The 22,578-nt window shown below is 47.3% G+C and overlaps 2 protein-coding genes and 1 pseudogene across 2 annotated transcripts; all 3 read left to right on the forward strand.

The window, feature by feature from the left end:
• The first annotated feature begins 4,287 nt into the window (after positions 1-4,287).
• On the forward strand, positions 4,288-7,816 carry LOC123145696 (triacylglycerol lipase OBL1). Its single transcript, XM_044565168.1, has 4 exons — positions 4,288-4,924; positions 5,977-6,204; positions 6,322-6,956; positions 7,375-7,816. Exons 1-4 carry the CDS (start codon positions 4,585-4,587, stop codon positions 7,642-7,644), a joined length of 1,473 nt encoding a protein of 490 aa, XP_044421103.1. The 5' UTR covers positions 4,288-4,584; the 3' UTR covers positions 7,645-7,816.
• A 3,176-nt stretch (positions 7,817-10,992) lies between these two features.
• LOC123141890 (pathogenesis-related protein PR-4) lies at positions 10,993-11,573 on the forward strand. Its single transcript, XM_044560958.1, has 2 exons — positions 10,993-11,292; positions 11,403-11,573. Exons 1-2 carry the CDS (start codon positions 10,993-10,995, stop codon positions 11,571-11,573), a joined length of 471 nt encoding a protein of 156 aa, XP_044416893.1.
• Positions 11,574-14,175: 2,602 nt separating this feature from the next.
• Positions 14,176-17,486, forward strand: LOC123146398 (uncharacterized; annotated as a pseudogene).
• Positions 17,487-22,578: the final 5,092 nt, after the last annotated feature.

Below are 22,578 nucleotides of genomic sequence, written 5' to 3' on the forward strand. Positions count from 1 at the left end.
CAATTTTTGGAATACAAAGCAAAAATAATCATTAATTTTAGATTCATAAATCAAAAGTTATAATCAACTTAAATATCAATTTGAATTTGATTCTAAAACCTATGCCATAGCACCACTTTTCACTTGCGCTGCTTCAGTTTTATTTGAATTTAGATTTAGTTTGTCCCATTTTTATTTCAATGAGTCCATTTAAAATTTTAAGTTATCAGGACCATTTTGCAAAAAGTTTCACCCACTTGGGTTTGTGGTTTTCAATAGGTTCAATTGAAGTTTGAATTCAAATTTGAATAAATTCTATTTTCAGAGGTTAAAATTTGTGAAACTATTGCTCTACTGGATACTACTGATCAATGTGAACATAGTGCAAAAGGTTTCACTCAAATTGGATTCATAACTTACAAATTAGGGCCTACTAAAGGTTTTAATTCAATTTGAATAGATTCATGTTTTAAATGTGGAAAATTGAATGTAACTGGTTCTGGTGAGCACTCCATGAGGTTCAATATGTAAAAAGAATCACCTCAATAGGAGTTGTGGATAAAAAGTTATGATATTTCTAAGAGAAGGGGCTAGTCTGCAAAAGTGTCAGGGTTCATTGTTTTATTATTTTAAATCCACTAGTTCTTAAGGAAGGGAATGAATCTCAGCCTTCAGATTTAATGAGCCTCGGAGAGCCCGGATTAGTGGGCAACGTGGGACATCCTGGTTGGACGTTACCGCTTCAGCCACCCATCGACGCCTTATTGGCTCATACAGGTTCAGCCAGTTTCTAATCCTGGTCGTCCATGCATGATCGAACGATTGAGGCAGCGAGAGCTCACCGGGCGGCACAATTTCTCTGGAGACGACGTGGGCGGTGGTGATGACGATCGAGATTCGTCGTGGGTTCCTCTCTAGTGATCCTCAGTGACAGGAAAGGCAAGGCTATCTGTGGAGCGATGCGGCGTGTCTGGAGGTGACCTCGGATGCGTCGAGTGCGTCCTCAGGTGACAGTGGTGACCTGTTGGAGCAGTGCTAGCTCCGACAAGCTTTGGGACTAAGTCGAATTCGATAGTTATGGCTCCCTCGGGTAGATTAGGTGGTCAGGAGGATGCGAAGCGCCATCAAGAAGTCGACATGCAACAGAAAGGGGAGGGGATGTCTCACCTCGTCTGAATCGTCTGCGTGATGATGCAGTGTTCGGGTGAGGTTGAGAATGTGCTCACTAGCATTCCTGGGCATGCAGAGTACATTAAACATATGCGAATGGTCGAGGGAAGGAGTTGTCAGAATAGTTGGTAGATGACGGCGACAGAGGTGGTGTCGTGAGGTTGATTCACAGTGTCCTGGCAATGATTTTGTGGGCTTCCAAGGACCTTTTGGAGAAGGTGGGGGGGCTGATAATTTAAATGGGCATGGAGGTGTGGCTTGTTGTACTCGAAATCATGGGGATAGTGGGGCATGCACAATCTGTGGGCGCCCTGGTCGTGCACACGACCATTGCGGGAGGTCAGGGATGACCCTGGCGCGTGGGTCCTACTGGTCAGTGTCCCAAAGGCGAGAGGGATAGGATAAATGCTTGGAGCCGCTGATCATTGCTTAAATTGGACAACTGTCATGCCTCTGTGCCGGTTAGACTCAACCGAGTTAAATGGGCTCAACCATTGCGCTATTGTTGTCGCGCTGCGCACGTAGGCATTAGGTAGGGGTAGGCCTAGTGGGCTGGGCCTAGTGGCTAGGGCTAGATACGGTAGGCATTAGGTAGGGGTAGGCCTAATGGGCTGGGCCTAGTGGCTAGGGCTAGATAGGTTTACGTTTTTATTTGTCTTTCCTTTTTCTGTTTTGTTTTCCCTTTTGAATTTGCGATTGATTCAAAAAACCAAAGTGCCTCAATTCATTTTGGGAATTTTACACAGACTCAAGATAATATTGACGGCTAAGGGAAAATTATTTTCCCCCAAAATATTAATAAATTTGTTGCCTTATTTGGAATATTTCAATTATTCCCTTTTTAAATTTGAATTGATTCAAAAATCAAATTCACTTGAATCCTTTTGGGAAAAATTTATAAGGGTTTAAAGGATATTTGGCACTCCGGAACATAATTTTCAGCCCAAATTAACTAAATAAATGTGACCCTATTTTGGGATATTTATTCTATTCCTAACTCTTTTAGGATTCAATTTTAGTTCCCAATTTAACTATAGGGTTGAACAATATTTGGAGTTTATGACATTAAACATGATGTAGCACATATTTTTGTCACTCAATTTTGGTTTCAGAATAATCCCTAAATGATAATTTAGGGTTATGAATAATGCCAATATTTTATTTGAGCCATAATTTCACTCAATTCAATCAACTCCTAGTCAAATTTAGCTTATGCCACCATAATACATCAACTCCCCTGCTTCACGATGATAGTAACATCCTTGAAGTCCATAGGGGCTAAATGTTGTGCAGTCCACATTCACATAATATCATGGATAATAGTTAACATAAACAAATGACACAGATTGAATATCTTATATGGGTAGGAGTACGTGGCTAGTTTGAGTGAAAGTAGCATGATTATTGAAGGAGGATGTGAAATTTGAAAAAGAGTGTGAAACGATTGCAGTTTGAATTCAAACGAAAGAGAGGGTGAAGAAGTCGAGGAGAAACAATTCCTGATACGTACAATGGCTGCATGTCGAGGGAACTGATGGGAGAACCAGCATGTAGCCAGTCGATTCCGGATAGCACGGATCAAGGAGTAGTCTCCTCGGCGACATGGCCAACACACATGTGAACACGACGTAGCTTGCACTCTCATATAAGGCGCCCCTCCACTCGAATCAGTTTACAAAATTGCATGCACCTACACACCTAGACCAAGGGAAAGAGTGATTCCTCCAATCTCAAGATCAAGTGCCCAGGATTCAGACACATGGAGGAGATCCTCGCAAGCAGCAGGCGGCTGTGCCAGATGGTCCATGACGCCAGGCTACAACCCGACACCGAGCAACGCCTCCGCATGGTGCTGGCGGCCGCCAGGATGAAAGGCCTCTTCAATGTCAGCTTCGTCTCTTGGTTCCACGAGGCCTTCGTCACCTTCTCCGACAAGTTTACCATCGTCACGAAGCTCATGGACGACCTAGCATACGCCTTCAGCCCAAGCACCTAGGTTCCACGTTGCCCGCCACCCTCACTGACCTCTACGGCGATAACCTCTGCCACGCACTAGTGGCCCTGCGACTGCCGCCGTTGCACCGGAGAACGTCCACCTCGAGGTTGCCCTCGCCGTGCAGCGCCTCGCCCAGTAAGACACCACCGACCTAATAACCCATGCCTACGAGCAAAGTCGTCCATAAGGACGCATACGTGACCCAACCTCTCCGTCTTGCGCAGGGCAGCGCGCGAGAGGGCGCATGCGGGCACGACAAAAACGACTACAGAGAGGTATCTTCAATCACGCCTGCGGCCCACGTGTCATGGACCCCAGAAAGATGGGCGACTGTCGCACGTCCGGACAGATCGGACGACGCAGAATTCCCCAGGGAGCTAGCGGCACGAGGCCGACGCAAAATGGACGTCACGGAGTGCACTCTCACGCGGCCAAGCCTCCAGGAGGCATGTACTCAAGCATCCTTTATAGGAGTATTTTGCCAATCAGCTGCCACGTTTGCGGAGGCCATCTCGTTCATCCCACTTTGCATGTGAGGGACATTTCTTCTATGCCTAGCTGTGGCAATATTATTAATCATGAACCAAACCAAACATGTACTTAATATCTACGAGCCTAGCAAAAATATCTTAGAAACTTCTTGTATATATCGACTCAACGAATGTTTCCCCAGTCCCACGGCCTTCCCTCGCACACCATATCTGACGAAATGTTCTCCGCGTCAGGAGCCCGCGAATTGCACGGCAAGGAGAGGCGCATATAATGGTAGCTTAGCTAGCCATGACCATGCATGCCCCACCACAATGACCACATTCCCATCGATCATTCATCATTCCATGTACCAACTCTCACGTAACAACCAGTGAGGGAATCAAGCAAGAGCCGCTAGGTAGCTAGCATTCTAGTCGTGGACATGGAGGTGGCTTCCAAGCATAAGCTTTCCACTCCCATGCTCTTGCTTCCATGCGCATCCATCCATCCATTTGCTGCGTCCTCGCGTCCGCGTCCAGTCAAAGGCTCTGCTCCATTATCACCGTCGTGTTCGTGTGTAGTACCTCTGACAGCCAGTGTACGTCCAATTATATATACGTCGGCAATGATAATGGACATAGACAATGATATAACAACAATGCCAACCAATCGGGATTTCTCTGTTGTTTTCATAACTTCGTGCGGTTTTTGCAACACAGCCAGGCCACCTAGCTGCCCATCTCTCGCAATATAAGAGTCCCATATTTATTGAACGAGGATATGGATTGACCAGTCGAGTTTCCCATAAAAAATGGTCCGGTAATTAATTTCATCCATCTTTCACACTGCTTCTATATATACGACGTGCCGGAACGGCAACCAGTTCGACCGCGCGCGCGTCCCACCTTCCAACGCACCGTCGACCGATAGGTCCTCGGCTCCGGTCGTGCCGACGTCGAACGTTAGGCATGGCCTCCGACGGCGATGGCGTCGACGGCGGAGGAGGAGGAGGCTTCTGCAACGGCGACTTCATGGAGCTGCGGCCGGAGAAGGGCGGGGTGCGCGACCTCGTCCACCTCCTGTGGTCGCCCAACGTCGCGGAGAACGGCGCCGTGGACTGCCCCGCGGGCACGGAGATCGGGTCGGCGCGGCGGCGGTGGGCCGTGTTCGTGTCGCTGGTGGCGCAGATGCTGCTGCTGTGGGCCAAGCGGCCCGTGGCGCTGCTGGGGCGGGCGGCCGAGTACTGGATGAACCTCCTCAACGAGAACGGCGGCGGCGTCCTCCCGCTCCTCGCCAACGCCCTGCATGGTACGTCGCGTACGTTCGATTTGGCGTACGTTGTTCTTCATCAGTCATCAGCATCGATCGATCGTCCTGTGGAAGGACGGCCGGTGGATCGATCGAACTGTTGTCTCTTGACCCCATGGATTTGATTGATTGTATTTATGATGCTTTCGCTTTCAACTAGTTCTCTTGTCCGCTGATTTTGTTCGAAGGGTGGACATGAACATTCATTCCAGCAGCCTCGGGCAATCTTACGTTGCAATTTTACCGGCAGCGATGCGATCAACCAACCTACTCCCTCCGTTTTAAAATACTTGACTTCTATTTGTTCAAAAATGGATGTACCTATATACTAAAACATGTCTAGATACATCTATATTTTGATAAATGAAAGTCATGTATTGTGAAACGGAGGGAGTACCTAACTTGCATATTAATTTGATGCTACTCCATGCAAACTAAGAAAAGGAGTGCCTCCAAGCTAGCTACTAATATCTCCTTGCAGATTTATGAGTTCATACTTATTTTAGTACTCTTGGTATATACGGTTACTCATGGTTTCATTCTGGTTAATGGAGCCGGGGATCACTCCCTATTTTTCTAAAAAAAAACGTAGCTCTTGGTATGCGGGTGGAAAGTCATACGTAGTTATCAATTAGGAGTATCATACGGTAAACAGAAACTGAGGGAGTATGTTGGATTTTGACCTGCTAATATGTATCTTGTGTGCCGCTGAACCGCTGATTCTTCAACGAATTAAGAACACATATTTTCAGGACCAGTCTTTGACTAGAGACTGCCTACCATAAAACCAGAAATTAGAAGTCGTTTTCTAAAAACTGATAAATGGTCGTTTTTCATACTTGAAACTGATGAATCATACTATTCTGCAATAGCAGTCCAGCTTACTATTCCGAATGTTGACGATTGCGTCCTGAAGAGGACAACCCCTAATTGATTGATTGAGCACCAGTTCTAAGAATTATTGCCCCGATATATACATTGTCACACACTCACAGAGCGAGTTGCGTGTGACAAAATGACAAGTAAAGTACGTATGTTGTGTGGTACTGCAGGGAAGGTGAAAATGCCTGACAGAGCGTCCCTGAACTACCGATCCTGCATCGGGCTGCTCGACACGAGGGTCGAGCTCGACAAGAAGATCAAACCCGGGGACAGCAACTACCACGCCGCCCTGTCGATCATGGCGGCGAAGCTGTCCTACGAGAACGAGCTCGTCATCAGCAGCGTCGTCCAGAACCACTGGCACATGGAGTTCCTGGGCTTCTACAACTGCTGGAACGGTAAGCCAACCAACAACTCCGCCATCTTCGGTCATCTCATGCGTGACGATGCATGCGTGCATGGCTTAACTAATGGCGTGTCGCGCTCTGGTGCGTGGATCTATATCGTCATTGCAGACTTCGAGGGGGACTACACGACGCAGGCGTTCATGCTGGCGGACGCGCCAGCGCCGGACGCGACGCTGGCGGTGGTGGCCTTCTGCGGGACCAAGCCGTTCGACACGGAGCAGTGGTGCACGGACGTGGACTTCTCCTGGTACGAGCTCCCGGGCGCGGGCGCCGGCTGCCGCGTCCACGGCGGCTTCATGAAGGCGCTGGGCCTGCAGCGGCGCGGCGGCGGCTGGCCGAGGGACGTCGCCGACCCCACGGGCGCCGGCGACGGCAGGCCGTTCGCGTATTACGCCATCCGCGAGAGGCTCAGGGCGTTCCTGGACGGCAGCCCGGGCGCCCGGTTCGCGGTGGCCGGGCACAGCCTGGGCGGCGCGCTGGCCGTGCTGTTCCCGACGGTGCTGGCGCTGCACGGGGAGGAGGCCGTGCTGGGGAGGCTGCAGGGCGTGTACACGTTCGGGCAGCCCCGCGTGGGCGACGAGCGGCTCGGGGCGTTCATGGCGCCGCACCTAGAGAACCCCAGCCGGTACTTCAGGTTCGTCTACTGCAACGACATCGTGCCCCGTGTGCCCTACGACGACTCCACCCTCCTCTTCAAGCACTTCGGGACCTGCCTCTACTTCGACAGCTTCTACAGAGGACAGGTCCGTCCAGTCACTCACTTCATTTTTTTGAAGGATCTCTTTTTTTTTTCCAAAATCGATTTTTTCTTTTTTGCAACAAGGAAATGCACCATTTCTCTACCAGATACTACCAGAAAAAATATGTTATACCCCCTTCGTCCTGAATTACTTATCTTACATTGGTCTAGATACAGATATATCTATACACGTGTTTTTGAGAAGGAGGTAATACTTAAGATGGATAGATAGATACTAGTAGAAGGAATGCATGTGATGCTGTAACAGGATTAAACTTTCAAGGCAAGGCAAGCAAATCATGGCTTAGAAGCAAGAACCTCATCTCACTGCACTTTTGGATAAGAGACCACAGATTCATTTTCTTGGTGGATCCCACCAAGACTGTACCAGCTGACAGACAGGTTTGAATTTTGAAAAGCAGGTGACCGCGGAGGAGCCCAATAAGAACTATTTCTCGGTGCTGGCGGTGGCGCCCAAGCTGGTGAACGCGTGGTGGGAGCTCGCCCGGAGCTTCCTCATCGGCTACGCGGAGGGGCCGGAGTACACTGAGGGGTGGTTGATGCGGCTGGCCAGGGTCGCCGCGCTGGTGATGCCGGGGCTGCCGCCGCACGCGCCGCAGGACTACGTCAACGCCACCAGGCTCGGGGCGGCGTCGCTCGGGCCGCTGGAGCTAGCCGAGCAGCCATTGTAACTTTATTTTTTTAGTACTCCCTCCATTTGGAATTGCGATGGTCATTAATTCCGGACGGAGGTTGTAGTTCAGAATCAGATTAAACATCTCTAACTATGTATATATCTGAATTGTTCTTGTTCCATCGTTCATTGTTCGAGCAAATGATTCAGTCGACATGCTAATAACAGTTCGTCTACGATGCGTGCACCCTCCTTATTACCACGGTCATATTTTCCAGTACGGGCTTGCTAAAAATCAGTCGACTGAGATTTAACCAAGTCTCAGTCGACCATGCAGCATTTTATGCCATCGTTTGCAACATTTTTTCCTATGGTTGCGACATTCGTCTTGTTGGTTGTAGCATGTCGTTCCTCATCGGTTGTATCACGTCATCTCATCGGTTGCAACATCCTTCATTGACAGTTGTAGCATTTCAGTTAGAACGGTTGTATCATTTATTGTTGTTGCTTGCAATATCGTCGCAACATTTTTCGTCGCCGTTTGTAGCATCCAGTCATGCCGCTTGTAGCAAAAAAAAACACGCTGACATCACTCGACTGAGACTTCGTTAAGTCTCAGTCGACTGAGTTCTAGACACACCCTTTCCAGTAAAGGGTATAATATATTAATGTTAAGATGATACCAATTATAGCTGGCCCAACATCAAATCGAGACATCAAAGATGCGCACAATCAAAAAGGTTAAAAGAAGAGGAAGGGCAAAAACTCGGCACAGTTGACAACTTAGAACAGATAAGCAACAACAACATCTACAGTCCTATATAACACACGAACTACGAAAAGGATTTTCAAAAGCAGCGCCTCCAAGAAAGAAATGATGTGCAGGCGCCAGTGTCGTCGAATCCCACCACTAAGGGCCATAGTTTGGGTTTTCACCTTGAAGAGCATGTCTTAGTAGATTCCAAAGAAATGTCTTCAACAAGGATACAATGTCCCCCACAAAGAAAAACAGGGATACCACGCATAAACACAACCATTGCGGGGTGCAACCACGGAAAGCCAGACCTTGGTTTTAAACCCAGTGCTCAAAAGGCACCACCAAAGCAAAATCATCGTTTGTTGCCCATGGAGGGGCACACACACCCTGATCAAGAGAAATTGAAATCAACTGTTCCATGCATACATGCATGGAGGCAGCTGCATGCTTCCATGCATATCCCTAACATGGACATTCGCCCAAATTCATGCTTACAAAGACAAAACTATCATAGAATGCGGAGAGCCGAACGTCATCAGCAGGTTCAACTCACTCGCGTGCTCCAGAGCCACTTTGGTAGAGGCCGATGATTACAACGTGCCGAGGCACAACGTAAACTTCATGGTCGTCACAGACCGTAGCCGCACCACCCCGAACTGTCGCTGCATCACTTCATGTCGCCACCATGGCTACCACATCAGCGCTGACTAGGCCACCGATCAACCTCCGAGACGAAGCTAACAATCGATCACTACACATAGACAACCCTAAAAGAACAACATCTAGGCGCAGAAGGCCATCCATGCCATCCGCCGCTGCCCACGCGACACTGTGGCATGACCGTCTCGGCATCCAAGCCCCATCTTGTACATCGCAGGCATATGATCAGGAGAGCTCCTCGCATGAGAAGGCAGCCCCACCGCCGCCATCCTCTAGCGAGAAGAGAGGGCCTCACACTCCCCTCCCCCAGAGCGACCCAGGCTGGGCGCCTGGGCCACTCTAATTGGAAGCCTCCTATTATGGCCACATGACAACTACACTCACAGCCTAACGAACAAGTGAACTTCCTTTCCAAAACTACCATTCGTGGATCGGAGGAAGAAAAAACTAAGGGAATTTCAGGAAAAATAAGTGCTAATAGAGGTAACATCACTTACAATGAGCCTATTTCGTCCTATGTTTCACTTGGTGGTGTAACTTATGTTCTGCATTGCTTAAATGCTGGTCACTGACCGTCAAATTTGTTAAGATTGACGTGTCATATTTACTTGCATATGCGGTTGATATGTGATCCAAACAGCCAGCGTGTATTACCTAGCTGATGCGGACTGGCAGCTCAACTCTTATATTTTCTTTTGAGAGTTACTCAACTCTTATAGTAACCACATTTGGTTGATCTCTCTCAGTTTTATCATTGCCTGTTATCAGCGGTAATGTAAGAAGAAAAATACAGATGGGAAGCTTTCATTTGCCTAGCTATCCATGCAAGTAGGCAAATAAATGCAGGTTAATATAAGAACCAGTAAATTTTAGTGCCAACGATCAGCTGCAAAACTAACAAAAAGAGAGAGCTGACGTCAACAATGACTAAAAATTCCTAGCATAAGTTTTTTGAAACACAATTAACCAATGAGCAACATGGAATTGGCAACACGTCTCACAAACAACCAAAGCAAGGATTTGGCGTTCACATATCATTGTCGGATACAATCATCCTTGTTGAAACATAACGAGAAAAGCATCATTTAGAAAGCTGACAAAATAATTACAAAAACTTCTATATCTCAAGCAGTTTTGATGATGGCGTGGTGGCTCTTTCACAGAGGTTGATACTTGAGGGTTGCAATTAAAACTGAGATGCAGTCCAATACCTCCAGTAAGGCTGAATTTAAACTCAGAAACTTGCGGCTCGACTCGACTTGAACTTGATTACTAACAAGTTGAGTCGAGTTTTAATCTAAGCTCTTTAACAGAAACAAAATTAAGATGATTGAAGAATGCATCCATTAAGAAACAAAACTACAACAACATGGCGAAGTAATATTAGGATGTAAATATACTTAATTGGTTGTTGGTTATTCTAAAAACATTAGGCAGACTGGAACGCTATTTACGAAGAACATAAGGTGAATCATTTGCAAATGAAAAAAAAAAAAGGAGAGGCCAGTGCCAACACTGAGTACAAATTATTGGCATAAACTTTGAAGCACCTTTGTCCAATGAGCAACTTGGAATTGACAAAGGTCACAATCAACCGAGGCAAAGATTTGGCGCACTCACATCATTGAAGCAACATAAGGAGAAATACTTGTATATTTTCGTATCTTGGAAAAGCTAAACAACAAACTCACAGCATGAGTTTAAGTGACCAAAGCATAGTTTGTGTAACCTCTTATGTCGCATCGAATAAACTATAGTACTAATTTGATACATACACTGCAGGTGCATGCTTACCGAGATTAAAATTATAATCAAGTGGAGGCGATGATTACAATCCCCAGCTTGAAGCTGGTGTCAGAATCAGAGTCTATAAATACGGCCAATCGCAAACTGAGCAATACACAACTACTCAAGTACCACATTAGCAGCAGCTGATTGGCCAATTAGGCACTAATAACTAGCTGCTGCAGTAACTAGCTAGAAAGAGGCATGGCAATGGAGGTCGCCGTCGGTGGCACGAGGATGCCGGTGTTGGTGTTGGTTCTCATGGCATTGGTCATGGTCTGCCTGTCCGCCAACGGGGCGGCGGCGCAGCGAGCGAGCGGCGTGGCGGCGACGTACAACCTGTACAACCCAGAGAAGATCAACTGGGACCTGCGCGTCGCCAGCGTCTACTGCGCGACGTGGGACGCCGACAAGCCGCTGGCGTGGCGGCAGAGGTTCGGCTGGACGGCGTTCTGCGGCCCTGCCGGGGCGCACGGCCAGTCGTCCTGCGGTCGCTGCCTCAAGGTACGTACTCATATGCTTTTCGATCTCCGTCCATGGATGATTTCCATGAGAAAATGGTTAGCTTTATTATGGATCGCGTGTTGTTTGATCGGTGGGACATGTGTCGCCAGGTGACGAACAGGGCGACGGGCGCGCGGACGGTGGCGAGGGTGGTGGACCAGTGCGACAACGGCGGGCTCGACCTTGACGCCGCCGTGTTCCGCCGGATCGACACCGACGGAGGCGGCGTCGCCAACGGCCACCTCATCGTCGACTACGAGTTCGTCGGCTGCCAAGACTGATCGTTCTCGAGATCACCGCATGCTACACATAATTATGCTCGTTGCACCCAATAAATATGCATGAAGATAAGTAGCCCATGCAAGAATAGAACGCAACCAAAATCAGTAGTATGTCGGCTTCGAGGCCTGCAGCACATGTTGTTTTCCGATTCTGAATAGCATCTCCTTTTCATGTACTCACAAGTCATGGCAAGTAAATCATATTAATATCACATCGACAAGACATGTAACGTGCTAAGTTGCTATTGGCTTATTACGCAATTTTCAAATAAGTTAAATTTATATTACAAAAAACATCATGACATGTGCGCTAGACGCACTCCATGGCACCAATTGCCATTCGGTTTTACACTTAGGATGGATAACTTCGTAATGAAATTCTTGTATTTTTTCCCCAAAATGAAAATCTTATATTCAGCAACTGGGGGCACCTTTATTGTGGGATTATTGAATTTTGGTTGAGAAAAATCAAAACGAAGCTAGCAAATGATGAGGATTCAACCAACCTGTGGCAATCCATGCGCTTATGCCAAATGGTGCAAGGAGGTCTACTTCCAGCAAGGATGACCGTTCTTCGTGGATTGGATTAAAAAAAAGAACGAATGATAAATAGTGAAGCCTATTCGAATAGCACAAACCGACAACAAACATCTATAGATATGCAATCCTCAATTTGAATTCCATGTCAACAACACTCATGACCTACGACCTACTCGATAAATCCAACCGGTCCGCTCATTCCAAAAGAGAAGATAGGACAAGATAGATTTCGTCCCCAAATCCTAAAAGATGGAGGACTTCAAACGTTCCACAGAAGAGGACTTGTGGACATAATTGAAATGCATCCACCTTTTGGACCCTCCTAGTCCATGCAACGTGAGCATAAAAATTCTAGTGGTTCAATAAACTATGTCAAATATATATCTTTGGGAGGATGGACAGGCACATTAGATAACACTAGCAGAATGCACGTGTGTTGCTACGAGCTACAATTCATATACATGAACCAAACAAATGATTAAGGTCGTCCCCAAGGTTGAAACTCATTTTTTTTCTCATACGCCCAGGGGTGTTCGGACATCAAACGTGCGCCCAATGGGCTCCCCAAAATCCAACCATCGGACAGTCTGAGCTCCCCCAAATCCAACCTATACGTGTGAAAAAACATGGTTGTTTGGACTATCACCATGTTATCTTCAACGGGCGGCCCCAACACAAAAATCTCACCCCACAACGCACCCTTCTCTTTTCCTACTGGACCCTCCCCTTCCCGCTCGGGTTTCCCGCGGTCCGTAGTGGGACATTTCTCGCTGGCATTAGTAGAAAAAGGGTCAAATGTCAAGCACATTAGTGCCGGTTTGCTTTTGAGCCGGCACTAATGTGTGCATTAGTGCCGGTTCCAACGGCTAGCCAGCCGCTTTCATTAGTACCGGTTCGTGGCCGACCTTTAGCACCGGTTCGTGCCACGGACCGGTACTAAAGTGAGTGGTGGCAGGATGTTGTCAGTCCGGGGCCCCTCCAGCACCTTTAGTACCGGTTCATGGCACGAACCGGTGCTAAAGGTCGTCCTACATAAGCCCTTCGTCCACCCGAGCTCGCTCTGTTCTTCCCCTTTCCCCTCTCCTCTCTGTTCTTCCCCTCTTCCTCTCGAGCTCATCACGCATTTTGCCCAAAATTTGTCAAGATTTGAAGGCCCCCATCCATTCAAATGATCACAAAGGTTAGCAACTTTGTCCTTTCATCTCTCATTGCTAGATTAGCTCTTGCAATGCTTTGTATAGTGATTAATTTATGAGTTTAGTAATTTGGTAGAAAATATATGTGCTAGTATTTGATTTATATGCAATTTGTGGTCAAAACTAACACTTAGTTTGCATATGTAGGTGTGGTTTACTTAGTGCCTTCTAAATCTCCGTCGTAACCACAGTCGATCGCCCGCACCGTTCCGTCGCCGGCACCACCTTGTGGTGAGCCTCTTGTTCATGAATGTTTTACATTACCAAATTGATGTTTGTGTGATTTGGATATATAGTTACTCGTATAATTATCTTACCCGTACGTTGTTTGTTATACATAGTGCCATGGTTTTGATATCCGTCCCCGTCGGCCCTCGTCCTTGTTATGATTCGGATGTGGTATATTCTCTTTTAAAACTAGTTGTTGCATTTCGTGTTTATGACAAATTATGCCCATCAAGTTGACATAGATATTTTTGTCTAGGAGGTTTGTGAACCGGAAATTCCAACCGACCCTATTGTCGAGAGGTTAAATTTAGTTGAAAGAGAAAACGAGTATTTGAAAGAAAAATTGAAAAGAATTGAGGGGGAGAAGATGGAATTGGAGTTGCATGTTGCCGATGTCGTCGATGATCACAAGATCAAGATGGAGAAAATGCGCTTGAAGATTAGAAAGATTAGAAAATATGCCATTGATAGTGAGGCTTGGTATCATTATGCTGTTGGATCAATTGTTACCTTAGTTGCGATCTTGATCGCATTTGTTGTTGCATTTAAATTCTTTAGTTAGAGAGTTATTTGTTTGTTGCATTTAAGTCTTGTATGAACTTGTATTAATTTGGTCTATTCGGTGTTGTGTAATGAAGATGAGCCGACAATGGATGTACGATGACCGATGCTCTCCCGAGTTCATTAATGGCGTGCAAACTTTTCTGCTTGCGGCTGAGGCAAACAAGCGGGCGGATGGTTTTATGCCTTGTCCATGTTTAGTCTGTAAGAATGATCACAATTACTCTACGTCAAGAACCATTCACGTCCACCTGTTTAAGTCCGGTTTCATGCCCCACTATAATGTTTGGACCAAGCACGGAGAAAGAGGGGTTATGATGGAAGACAATGAAGAAGAAGAGGACGACGACAACTATCCTGGCCATGGGTTCCCTGAATACGATGATACAACAATGGGGGAAGAAGCTGAGCCGGCAATGCGGGAAGAAGCTGAAGAAGAGGCATCAGATGAGCCCGCTGATGATCTAGGTCGGGCCATTGCCGATGCAAAGAGAAACTGCGCAAGTGATTTGGAGAAGAAGAAGTTGCAGCGCATGTTAGAGGATCACAAGAAATTGTTGTACCCGAATTGCGAAGCTGACAAGAAAAAGTTGGGCACCACACTGGAATTGCTGCAATGGAAGGCAGAGAATGGTGTATCTGACAAGGGATTTGGAAAGTTGCTGGTAATGATAAAGAATATGCTTCCAAAGGACAACGAATTGCCCGAGAGTACGTACGAAGCAAAGAAGGTTGTCTGCCCTCTAGGGTTAGAGGTGCAGAAGATACATGCATGCCCTAATGACTGCATCCTCTACCGCGGTGAGTACGAGGATTTGAACGCTTGCCCGGTATGCGGTGCATTGCGCTATAAGATCAGGCGCGATGACCCTGGTGATGTCGAGGGCGAGCGCCCCAGGAAGAAGATTCCTGCCAAGGTGATGTGGTATGCTCCTATAATACCACGGTTGAAACGTTTGTTCCAAAACAAAGAGCATGCCAAGGCGATGCGATGGCACAGAGAAGACCGTAAGAAAGACGGAAAGTTGAGAGTACCCGCTGACGGGTCGCAGTGGAGAAAAATTGAGAGAAAGTACGGGAAGGAGTTTGCAGATGACGCAAGGAACGTATGGTTTGGTCTAAGCGCAGATGGCATTAATCCTTTTGGGGAGCAGAGCAGCAACCATAGCACCTGGCCTGTGACTCTATGTTTGTATAACCTTCCTCCTTGGTTGTGCATGAAGCGGAAGTTCATTATGATGCCAGTGCTCATCCAAGGCCCTAAGCAACCCGGCAACGACATTGATGTGTACCTAAGGCCATTAGTTGAAGAACTCTTACAGCTGTGGAATGGAACAGGTGTACGTGCGTGGGATGAGCACATGGGGGAAGAATTTGACCTAAAGGCCTTGCTGTTCGTGACCATCAATGATTGGCCTGCTCTCAGTAACCTTTCAGGACAGACAAACAAGGGATACCGCGCATGCACGCACTGTTTGGATGATACCGACAGTATATATTTGGACAATTGTAGGAAGAATGTGTACCTGGGACATCGTCGATTTCTTCCGAGCAGGCATCCCGTAAGAAAGAAAGGCAAGCATTTCAAAGGTGAGGCGGATCACCGGACGAAGCCTCGCCACCGTACTGGTGCTGATGTACATGATATGGTCAAGGATTTGAAGGTAGTCTTTGGAAAGGGTCCTGGCGGACAACCTGTTCCGAATGACGCTGACGGACGCGCACCCATGTGGAAGAAGAAATCTATATTTTGGGACCTGCCCTATTGGAAAGACCTAGAGGTCCGCTCTGCAATCGACGTGATGCACGTGACGAAGAATCTTTGCGTGACCCTGCTTGGCTTCTTGGGCGTGTATGGGAAGACAAAAGATACACCTGAGGCACGGGAGGACCAGCAACGTATGCATGGAAAAGACGGCATACATCAGGGTCATGCCAGCTACGCTCTTACCAAAGAAGAGAAGGAAATCTTCTTTGAATGCCTGCTCAGTATTAAGGTACCGTCTGGCTTCTCGTCGAATATAAAGGGAATAATAAACATGGCAGAGAAAAAGTTCCAGAACCTAAAGTCTCATGACTGCCACGTGATTATGACGCAACTGCTTCCGGTTGCATTGAGGGGGCTTCTACCGGATAACGTTCGATTAGCCATTGTGAAGCTATGTGCATTCCTCAATGCAATCTCTCAGAAGGTAATCGATCCAGAAATCATACCAAGGTTAGAGAATGATTTGGTGCAATGTCTTGTCAGTTTCGAGTTGGTGTTCCCACCATCCTTCTTCAACATCATGACGCACGTCCTAGTTCACCTATGCGAAGAGATTAGCGTTTTGGGTCCTGTATTTCTACACAATATGTTCCCCTTTGAGAGGTTCATGGGAGTCTTAAAGAAATATGTTCATAACCGTGCTAGGCCAGAAGGAAGCATCTCCAAGGGCCATGAAAATGAGGAGGTCATTGAGTTTTGTATTGACTTTATTCCTGACCTTAAGCCGATTGGTGTTCCTGAATCGCGGCATAAGGGCAGACTGGATGGAAAAGGCACGCTAGGAGGGAATCAAAAATATGTATGGACGGACATTCTCTCACTGAAGCACACTACACAGTTATACAGAATTCCGCCTTGGTGGCTCCGTATATGGACGAACACAAGAATTTTCTACGCTCCAAACACCCGGAGCGGTCTGATGACTGGATTACACGTGAACAAACCAGGAGTTTCGCCGGCTGGTTGCAGACACGTACCATGCATGACGCCTCTATTGAAGATGACCTGTACTCGCTGTCCCAGTTACCATCTTCGAATATAATGACTTTCAAAGGGTACGAGATAAATGGTAATACATTTTACACGATCGCCCAAGATAAGAAGAGCACCAACCAAAACAGTGGTGTCCGCTTTGATGCAACAACCAAGACGGGAAAGGAAACATATTATGGTTACATAGAGGAGATATGGGAACTTGACTATGGACGTGATTTGAAGGTCCCTTTGTTTCGGTGCAAATGGGTCAATATGACATGATATGGGGTAACGGAAGACCCGCAGTATGGAATGACAACAGTGGATCTCAACAATCTTGCGTATGCAGACGAACCATTCGTCCTAGCTAATGATGTGGCACAGGTTTTCTATGTGAAGGATATGTCTACCAAGCCGAGAAAAAGAAAATATAAGGAAGCGAATGCATCATACGATGAGCCAAAGCGCCACATAGTTCTTTCTGGGAAGAGAAACATCGTAGGAGTGGATGACAAGACAGACATGTCAGAAGATTATGAAAATTTTGATGAAATTGCTCCATTCACAGTGAATATTGACCCGAGCATCCAGTTAAATGATGAAGATTTTCCATGGCTACGGCGCAAAGGGACATACGCGAAGAATAAGTTTCACACCCAAAGATCTGGGATGTGATCGGCTTCACTATCATCACTTTCTTCTGTGTTTCACACCCAGGAGGGAATCTCTGTAATAGTTAGGGTAGTTATGTGTTTTGCCATTTGAAACGCGAAGAAATTTTATGTGCAAACAAATTCTTTCATGCATTTACTGATTTTTTAGCTAAATGACCCTGAAATTGAAAAGCATTTCAAATGAACTCAGAAAAGGTTGAAAGTTGGCATGGTATCATAATTTCACCCACATAGCATGTGCAAAAAAGTAGAGAGGGTTACCGCAAAAACTGGATGCACTTCGTGTATAAAATGGACAATCTCTTTCGAAGTATCAGGGTTTCGGACGAAAACTCATCCGTTACAAAGGGATTGAATTTTTTAAATAACCTAAGCATTACCAAATTGAATATAATGATAAAACACACTAATATTAAACATAAGAAAAAAGAATCACTGAAAATCTATTTTCAAAGTTAAGTTATTCACAAACTAGTGATTCACACAAATTTCAAATAATTCAAAATGTAAACTATTCAAATTTGTAAACTACCGGCACTAACAGAAAGTTTGTAATTTTTTGTACCTAAAGCAAAAATATTCCCAAAGAAACTCTAAATACAGCAAAAAACAACTCAAAAATAAATAAACCAAAAATAAATAAAGCAAAAAATAAGAAAATAAAAAAGCCCACCTACTGGGCCAGAGCGGCCTGCATACGACTAGAAACCCAACCTGTAGTTGGGCCAGGATGCAGGCCCGCAAGCCCAGTAGGCCCACATGCAGAGTAGGAGAGGTAGGCCCAGAAGGCCTGCTATTGAGAGGAGCTCAATGCAGTGCCCGCGTCGGGGCTTATAAACTGGTCCTGGCGCTCCTCAACTAGCGAGGTGGGACTAAACTTTTGCGCCCCTCGCCTGGCAGCGCACACCCTTTAGTACCGGGTGGTGGCACCAACCGGTACTAAAGGGTGGGCTTTTAGTACCGGTTGGTGCCACCACCCGGTACTAAAGGTGGGCACTTCCCGCCGCTTGGCCTGGCCAAAATCGACCTTTAGTACCGGTTGGTGGCTCCAACCGGTACTAAAGGACCATCCTATATAAGAAACACTTACGAAAATTTCGTCAGTTTCCTCCCACTTCTCTCTGCTTCATCGCCGCCACCCCGTCCCGCGCCGTCGCCGCCGCCGTCGCGCCGTCCCCGTCGACTCCGCGCCGCCCCCGTCCTCGTCGCGCCGTCCGCGTCGCCGGCCCATCCCCATCCCTGCACCGGCCCCCGTCCCCGTCCCCGTCCCGCACCAGCCCGCGTCGCCGTCGCCTCGACCTCGCCCGCGCTGTGAATCTCTGTCCCCCCCTCTCCTCTCCCTCCAAACGAAGCCGCCGCGCGCGCCGCCGGCACCGTCGCCGTCGCCTGCACACACAACACATACACACACATACATACACACACACCATACACACACACATACACAATTTTTGTTCTGTTTTTAGTTTTTAGTTTTTCTGTTATTAGTTATTAGTTTTTAGTTTTTTTCAGTTTTTTCTGTATTAATGTTATAGAAATGTTAGTTATACAGAAATGTTAGTTATATATAGAAATGTTAGTTTTTTCTGTATTAATGTTATAGAAATGTTTGTTATACAGAAATGTTAAAGAAAAATTAGTTATACAATTTTAGTTATAGAAATGTTAGAAATGTTAGTTTTAGATATGGTCGATGTTTTTTTAGTTTATTATATTTTTAGTTATAAAATTTAGAATTTGCATATAAGAAATCACAATCCAATCATTTAAAAAAATGTTACTTTACGCATATAGTATTTGTTGTTGACGATGCCCGGCCCGCATCCTCGCCGTCGACCCGTTCGCGACGACGTCCTGCTTCAGAGGACCCATGTCCGGGATTGGGCTCCGCCGGGCTGGCACTAGGAGGTGCTACCTGGAGGGGCGCGACGCTTGGTGAGGAACCCGGCCCCGGGTCCCATCGTCGACCCTGATCTCCTTTGGTGGCGTTCGCGTGGGCCACATTCAGTGCAGAGGGAGCCGGCCCCGCCGGAGGTGGTGCGTCGTCGTGTCAGGGAGGAGGACGAGCACGTCCATCGCTACATGGCTGCTATGGACGTCAGGTTCTCCAATACCTGGCAGGTTCTTTGGGCAGATGACCGGAGATATGATCCTGTGATGGTTCCTTGTCTTTGGGTGTCCACCGCCCCGCGCCCAGGAACCCGAGTGGCCTAGATTCTTCTATAGTATTCGATCTTTATTAGCTACCTAGCCAGTGACGTATTCGAGATTATATATTATTTGAGACGATGTATTCAAGATTATATATTATTCGAGACGATGTATTCGAGATTATATATTATTCGAGACGATGTATTCGAGATTATATATTATTCGAGATGATGCATATTATGTACTATATGATTCAGTTTTTCCTTATTGATTGCATCCATGCATTGTAATTTGAATACTAAATTGTTTCTTATTTCTTCTGTATTAGTTAAATAAAAGCTATGGCGGACAATACCGGCAGAGAGGGAGAAGAGGCCCTGTTCGAGATCATACGCAGCCCTAGCAGGCCAGATGATCTGAATGAAGCAAATGACGGCTCCCAATATCTGAACAATACCGGGGAGGGTGATGATAAGATATTCGATCTCGACGACCGAGCTGATGAAGTCATGAACTATGATTATGATTATGATGACGCAGACAATGATTATGATGACGAATACAATGTTGACCTTGAAATAACAAAGACTACCGGCGAGGTATATTTATATAAGCAGGCATCTAGTGATCATCACATGTTTTTTTATTTGAAGATATATTAATGAATCGATCTTTCTTCTTTCAGCCCTCCGGATCAAGCAAATCTGCTTCTACAGACAGCAGGACAAAGCGCGGCCCGAGCAAAAAGTTGAAGGAGGGTGTAAAGTACAACATCGATTCCATCAAAGCTAGTGGCGAACCCCTCACGCCTAAGAACATTGCGAGGCAAGTTCGTTCGTCAGTGCGGAGTTCTTGTGAAGGACCAACTCCCGATCTCCATTCAAGAATGGAAAGAGCCAAAAACTAAACGCCCAGATGTTACTTGGGTCGACGATAGAGCAAAACAAAAGCTTTGGGAATCTCTGATGGAACATTTCACCCTACCAGATTATTTCACTGATGCAGATGTGCAGAAAGTCAAGGACGCTGCTCTTAAGAAGATGGCAATTGCATTCAACACCCACAAGAAAACTGTATGGGCCAAGTACCTCGCTGCAGAAAGGAAGACTCCAGAATTCAAGGGAACACTGGAGAAGCAAAGAGAACACTGGCCCGCTTTCGTGAAATTCAAGGAATCAGAATTATCTAAGGAACGGTCGAGAAAAAACAAGGCCAATGCCGCAAAAAAGACGCAGTTCCATAGGCTGGGTCCAGGTGGCTACGCGGTGGCAATGCCTAAGTGGGATAAGTCTGAGCAAGAGATGGAGGATGCAGGGGTCACTCCGGTTACTAGGAGCTGGCCCCCCAGGTGCAGAACTTGGTTCTATGCGCATGGGGGGCGTTGGACCCGAAGACAGGCCTGGTTTCGAAGAAGGCAAGTCTAAAAGGAGCAGAACAAAAGTTACTTGACGCAATAGAAGATGCTCGAAAGGGGGTGTTCACGCCCAACAGAGAGAACGACGAGCTTATGCGCGCCCTGGGAAATCCTGAACACCCGGGAAGAACACGAGGCAAGGGCGTTATTCCCTGGTATGAGGGCTTTTCGGAATGGAACGACGAGTACAGGACCCGTGCAAGAAAGAAGATGGAGGAGGAGAAGAAGAGGAAGCTGGAGGAGGAGCAGAGGAAGCAGGACGCGGAACGCCTTCAAGGCCTAGAAGCAAGGCACGCGGACTTGGCACTCAAATTCCAGCAGCAGCAGATCGACTCACTTAGCCAGGAAAGGGGGTCTCAGCAGCGGCAGCAGCAAGCGGATGATCATCCAGCATTGGATAGCACCGTCCCATCCATGCCGAGAAGCAGCGTTGGTTCCGCCCCGGGCGACGCACTGCTGGATACATACCCTGTGGATGACATCATAGAGAACACTAACTGTGAGCTACACTTCAAAATGAAGAACATATCCATGAAGGTGGCGAACGCCGTTGCTTTTACAATTACCCCCGAAGCAACCTTCCATTGCGCCCCGATTCCAACGGGCTATGCTCGTGTCTTGGTTGATGAGGTGGTGGGCCCATATTTGGGGCTAGAGCTTGACATTTCTGGAGGTGACGATGAGCAAACACTGGGAGAGGCCATACATCGTATCATCCTATGGAAAAAGGATTGCATCATCTTTCGAAGTCCACCGACACCGCGTCTGCCGACTCCTCCTCGAAGTCCGCCACCGTGTCAGCAGACTCCCGCTCCTCCAAGTCCACGAACGCGTGAGAAGACTCCTGCTTCAAGTCCGGCACAGCGTCAGGCCACTCCTCCTGTTTCAAGTCTGACACCGTGTCAGGCCACACCTCCTGCTTCAAGTCCGGCACAGCGTCAGGCCACACCTCCTGCTTCAAGTCCGACACCGTGTCAGGCCACACCTCCTGCTTCAAGTCCGGCATAGCGTCAGGCCACTCCTCCTGCTCCAACTAAGCCACGTCAGCCGTCTCCGCCGCCTAAGCAATCGCAGAAGAGACACGCCGCAGCTATGGTGCGTAGCGGTACGAGTCGAGGTAGTACAGAAAGTACAGGCGGAGACAAGCGATATAAATATGGTCCAAGCAGCCTCGCTCCTCTTCCTCAGAGGCCTTACGACATGACCGGGGAGCAAAACAATGCAATAGTGCGGGCCGAAGTGGACGCTCATTTTCGACCGAAACCGGCAACGCCGCTGAGGGAGAAAGTGTCTGAGGAAAAGATTGACCACTTCATTCGTATGGCTAGACCACCAGCTCCCAAGCCTGTTGACTCAGACTATGAGCGCCAAATCAGGAAGGCACATCGAGCACGACTACAGAAAGAAGCGAGCTCGAGCTCGAGCCAACAAGCAGCTGTCAAAAAATGCGGGAAAACCGTTCCCCAGCTGGGAGAACAGGCGGCGCAATCGACCCCCC

Source organism: Triticum aestivum, chromosome 6D, assembly GCF_018294505.1.
Source record: "Triticum aestivum cultivar Chinese Spring chromosome 6D, IWGSC CS RefSeq v2.1, whole genome shotgun sequence".
Taxonomy (NCBI): Eukaryota; Viridiplantae; Streptophyta; class Magnoliopsida; order Poales; family Poaceae; genus Triticum; species Triticum aestivum.

Excerpts from the sequence above, each read along its gene's own strand:
- LOC123141890 (XM_044560958.1), top strand. The coding sequence starts at position 10,993 with ATGGCAATGGAGGTCGCCGTCGGTGGCACGAGGATGCCGGTGTTGGTG. Across the intron at positions 11,293-11,402 it reads CCTGCGGTCGCTGCCTCAAG|GTGACGAACAGGGCGACGGG; the intron begins GTACGTACTCAT and ends ATGTGTCGCCAG.
- LOC123145696 (XM_044565168.1), top strand. The coding sequence starts at position 4,585 with ATGGCCTCCGACGGCGATGGCGTCGACGGCGGAGGAGGAGGAGGCTTC. Across the intron at positions 6,205-6,321 it reads CTTCTACAACTGCTGGAACG|ACTTCGAGGGGGACTACACG; the intron begins GTAAGCCAACCA and ends TCGTCATTGCAG. Across the intron at positions 6,957-7,374 it reads ACAGCTTCTACAGAGGACAG|GTGACCGCGGAGGAGCCCAA; the intron begins GTCCGTCCAGTC and ends TTTGAAAAGCAG.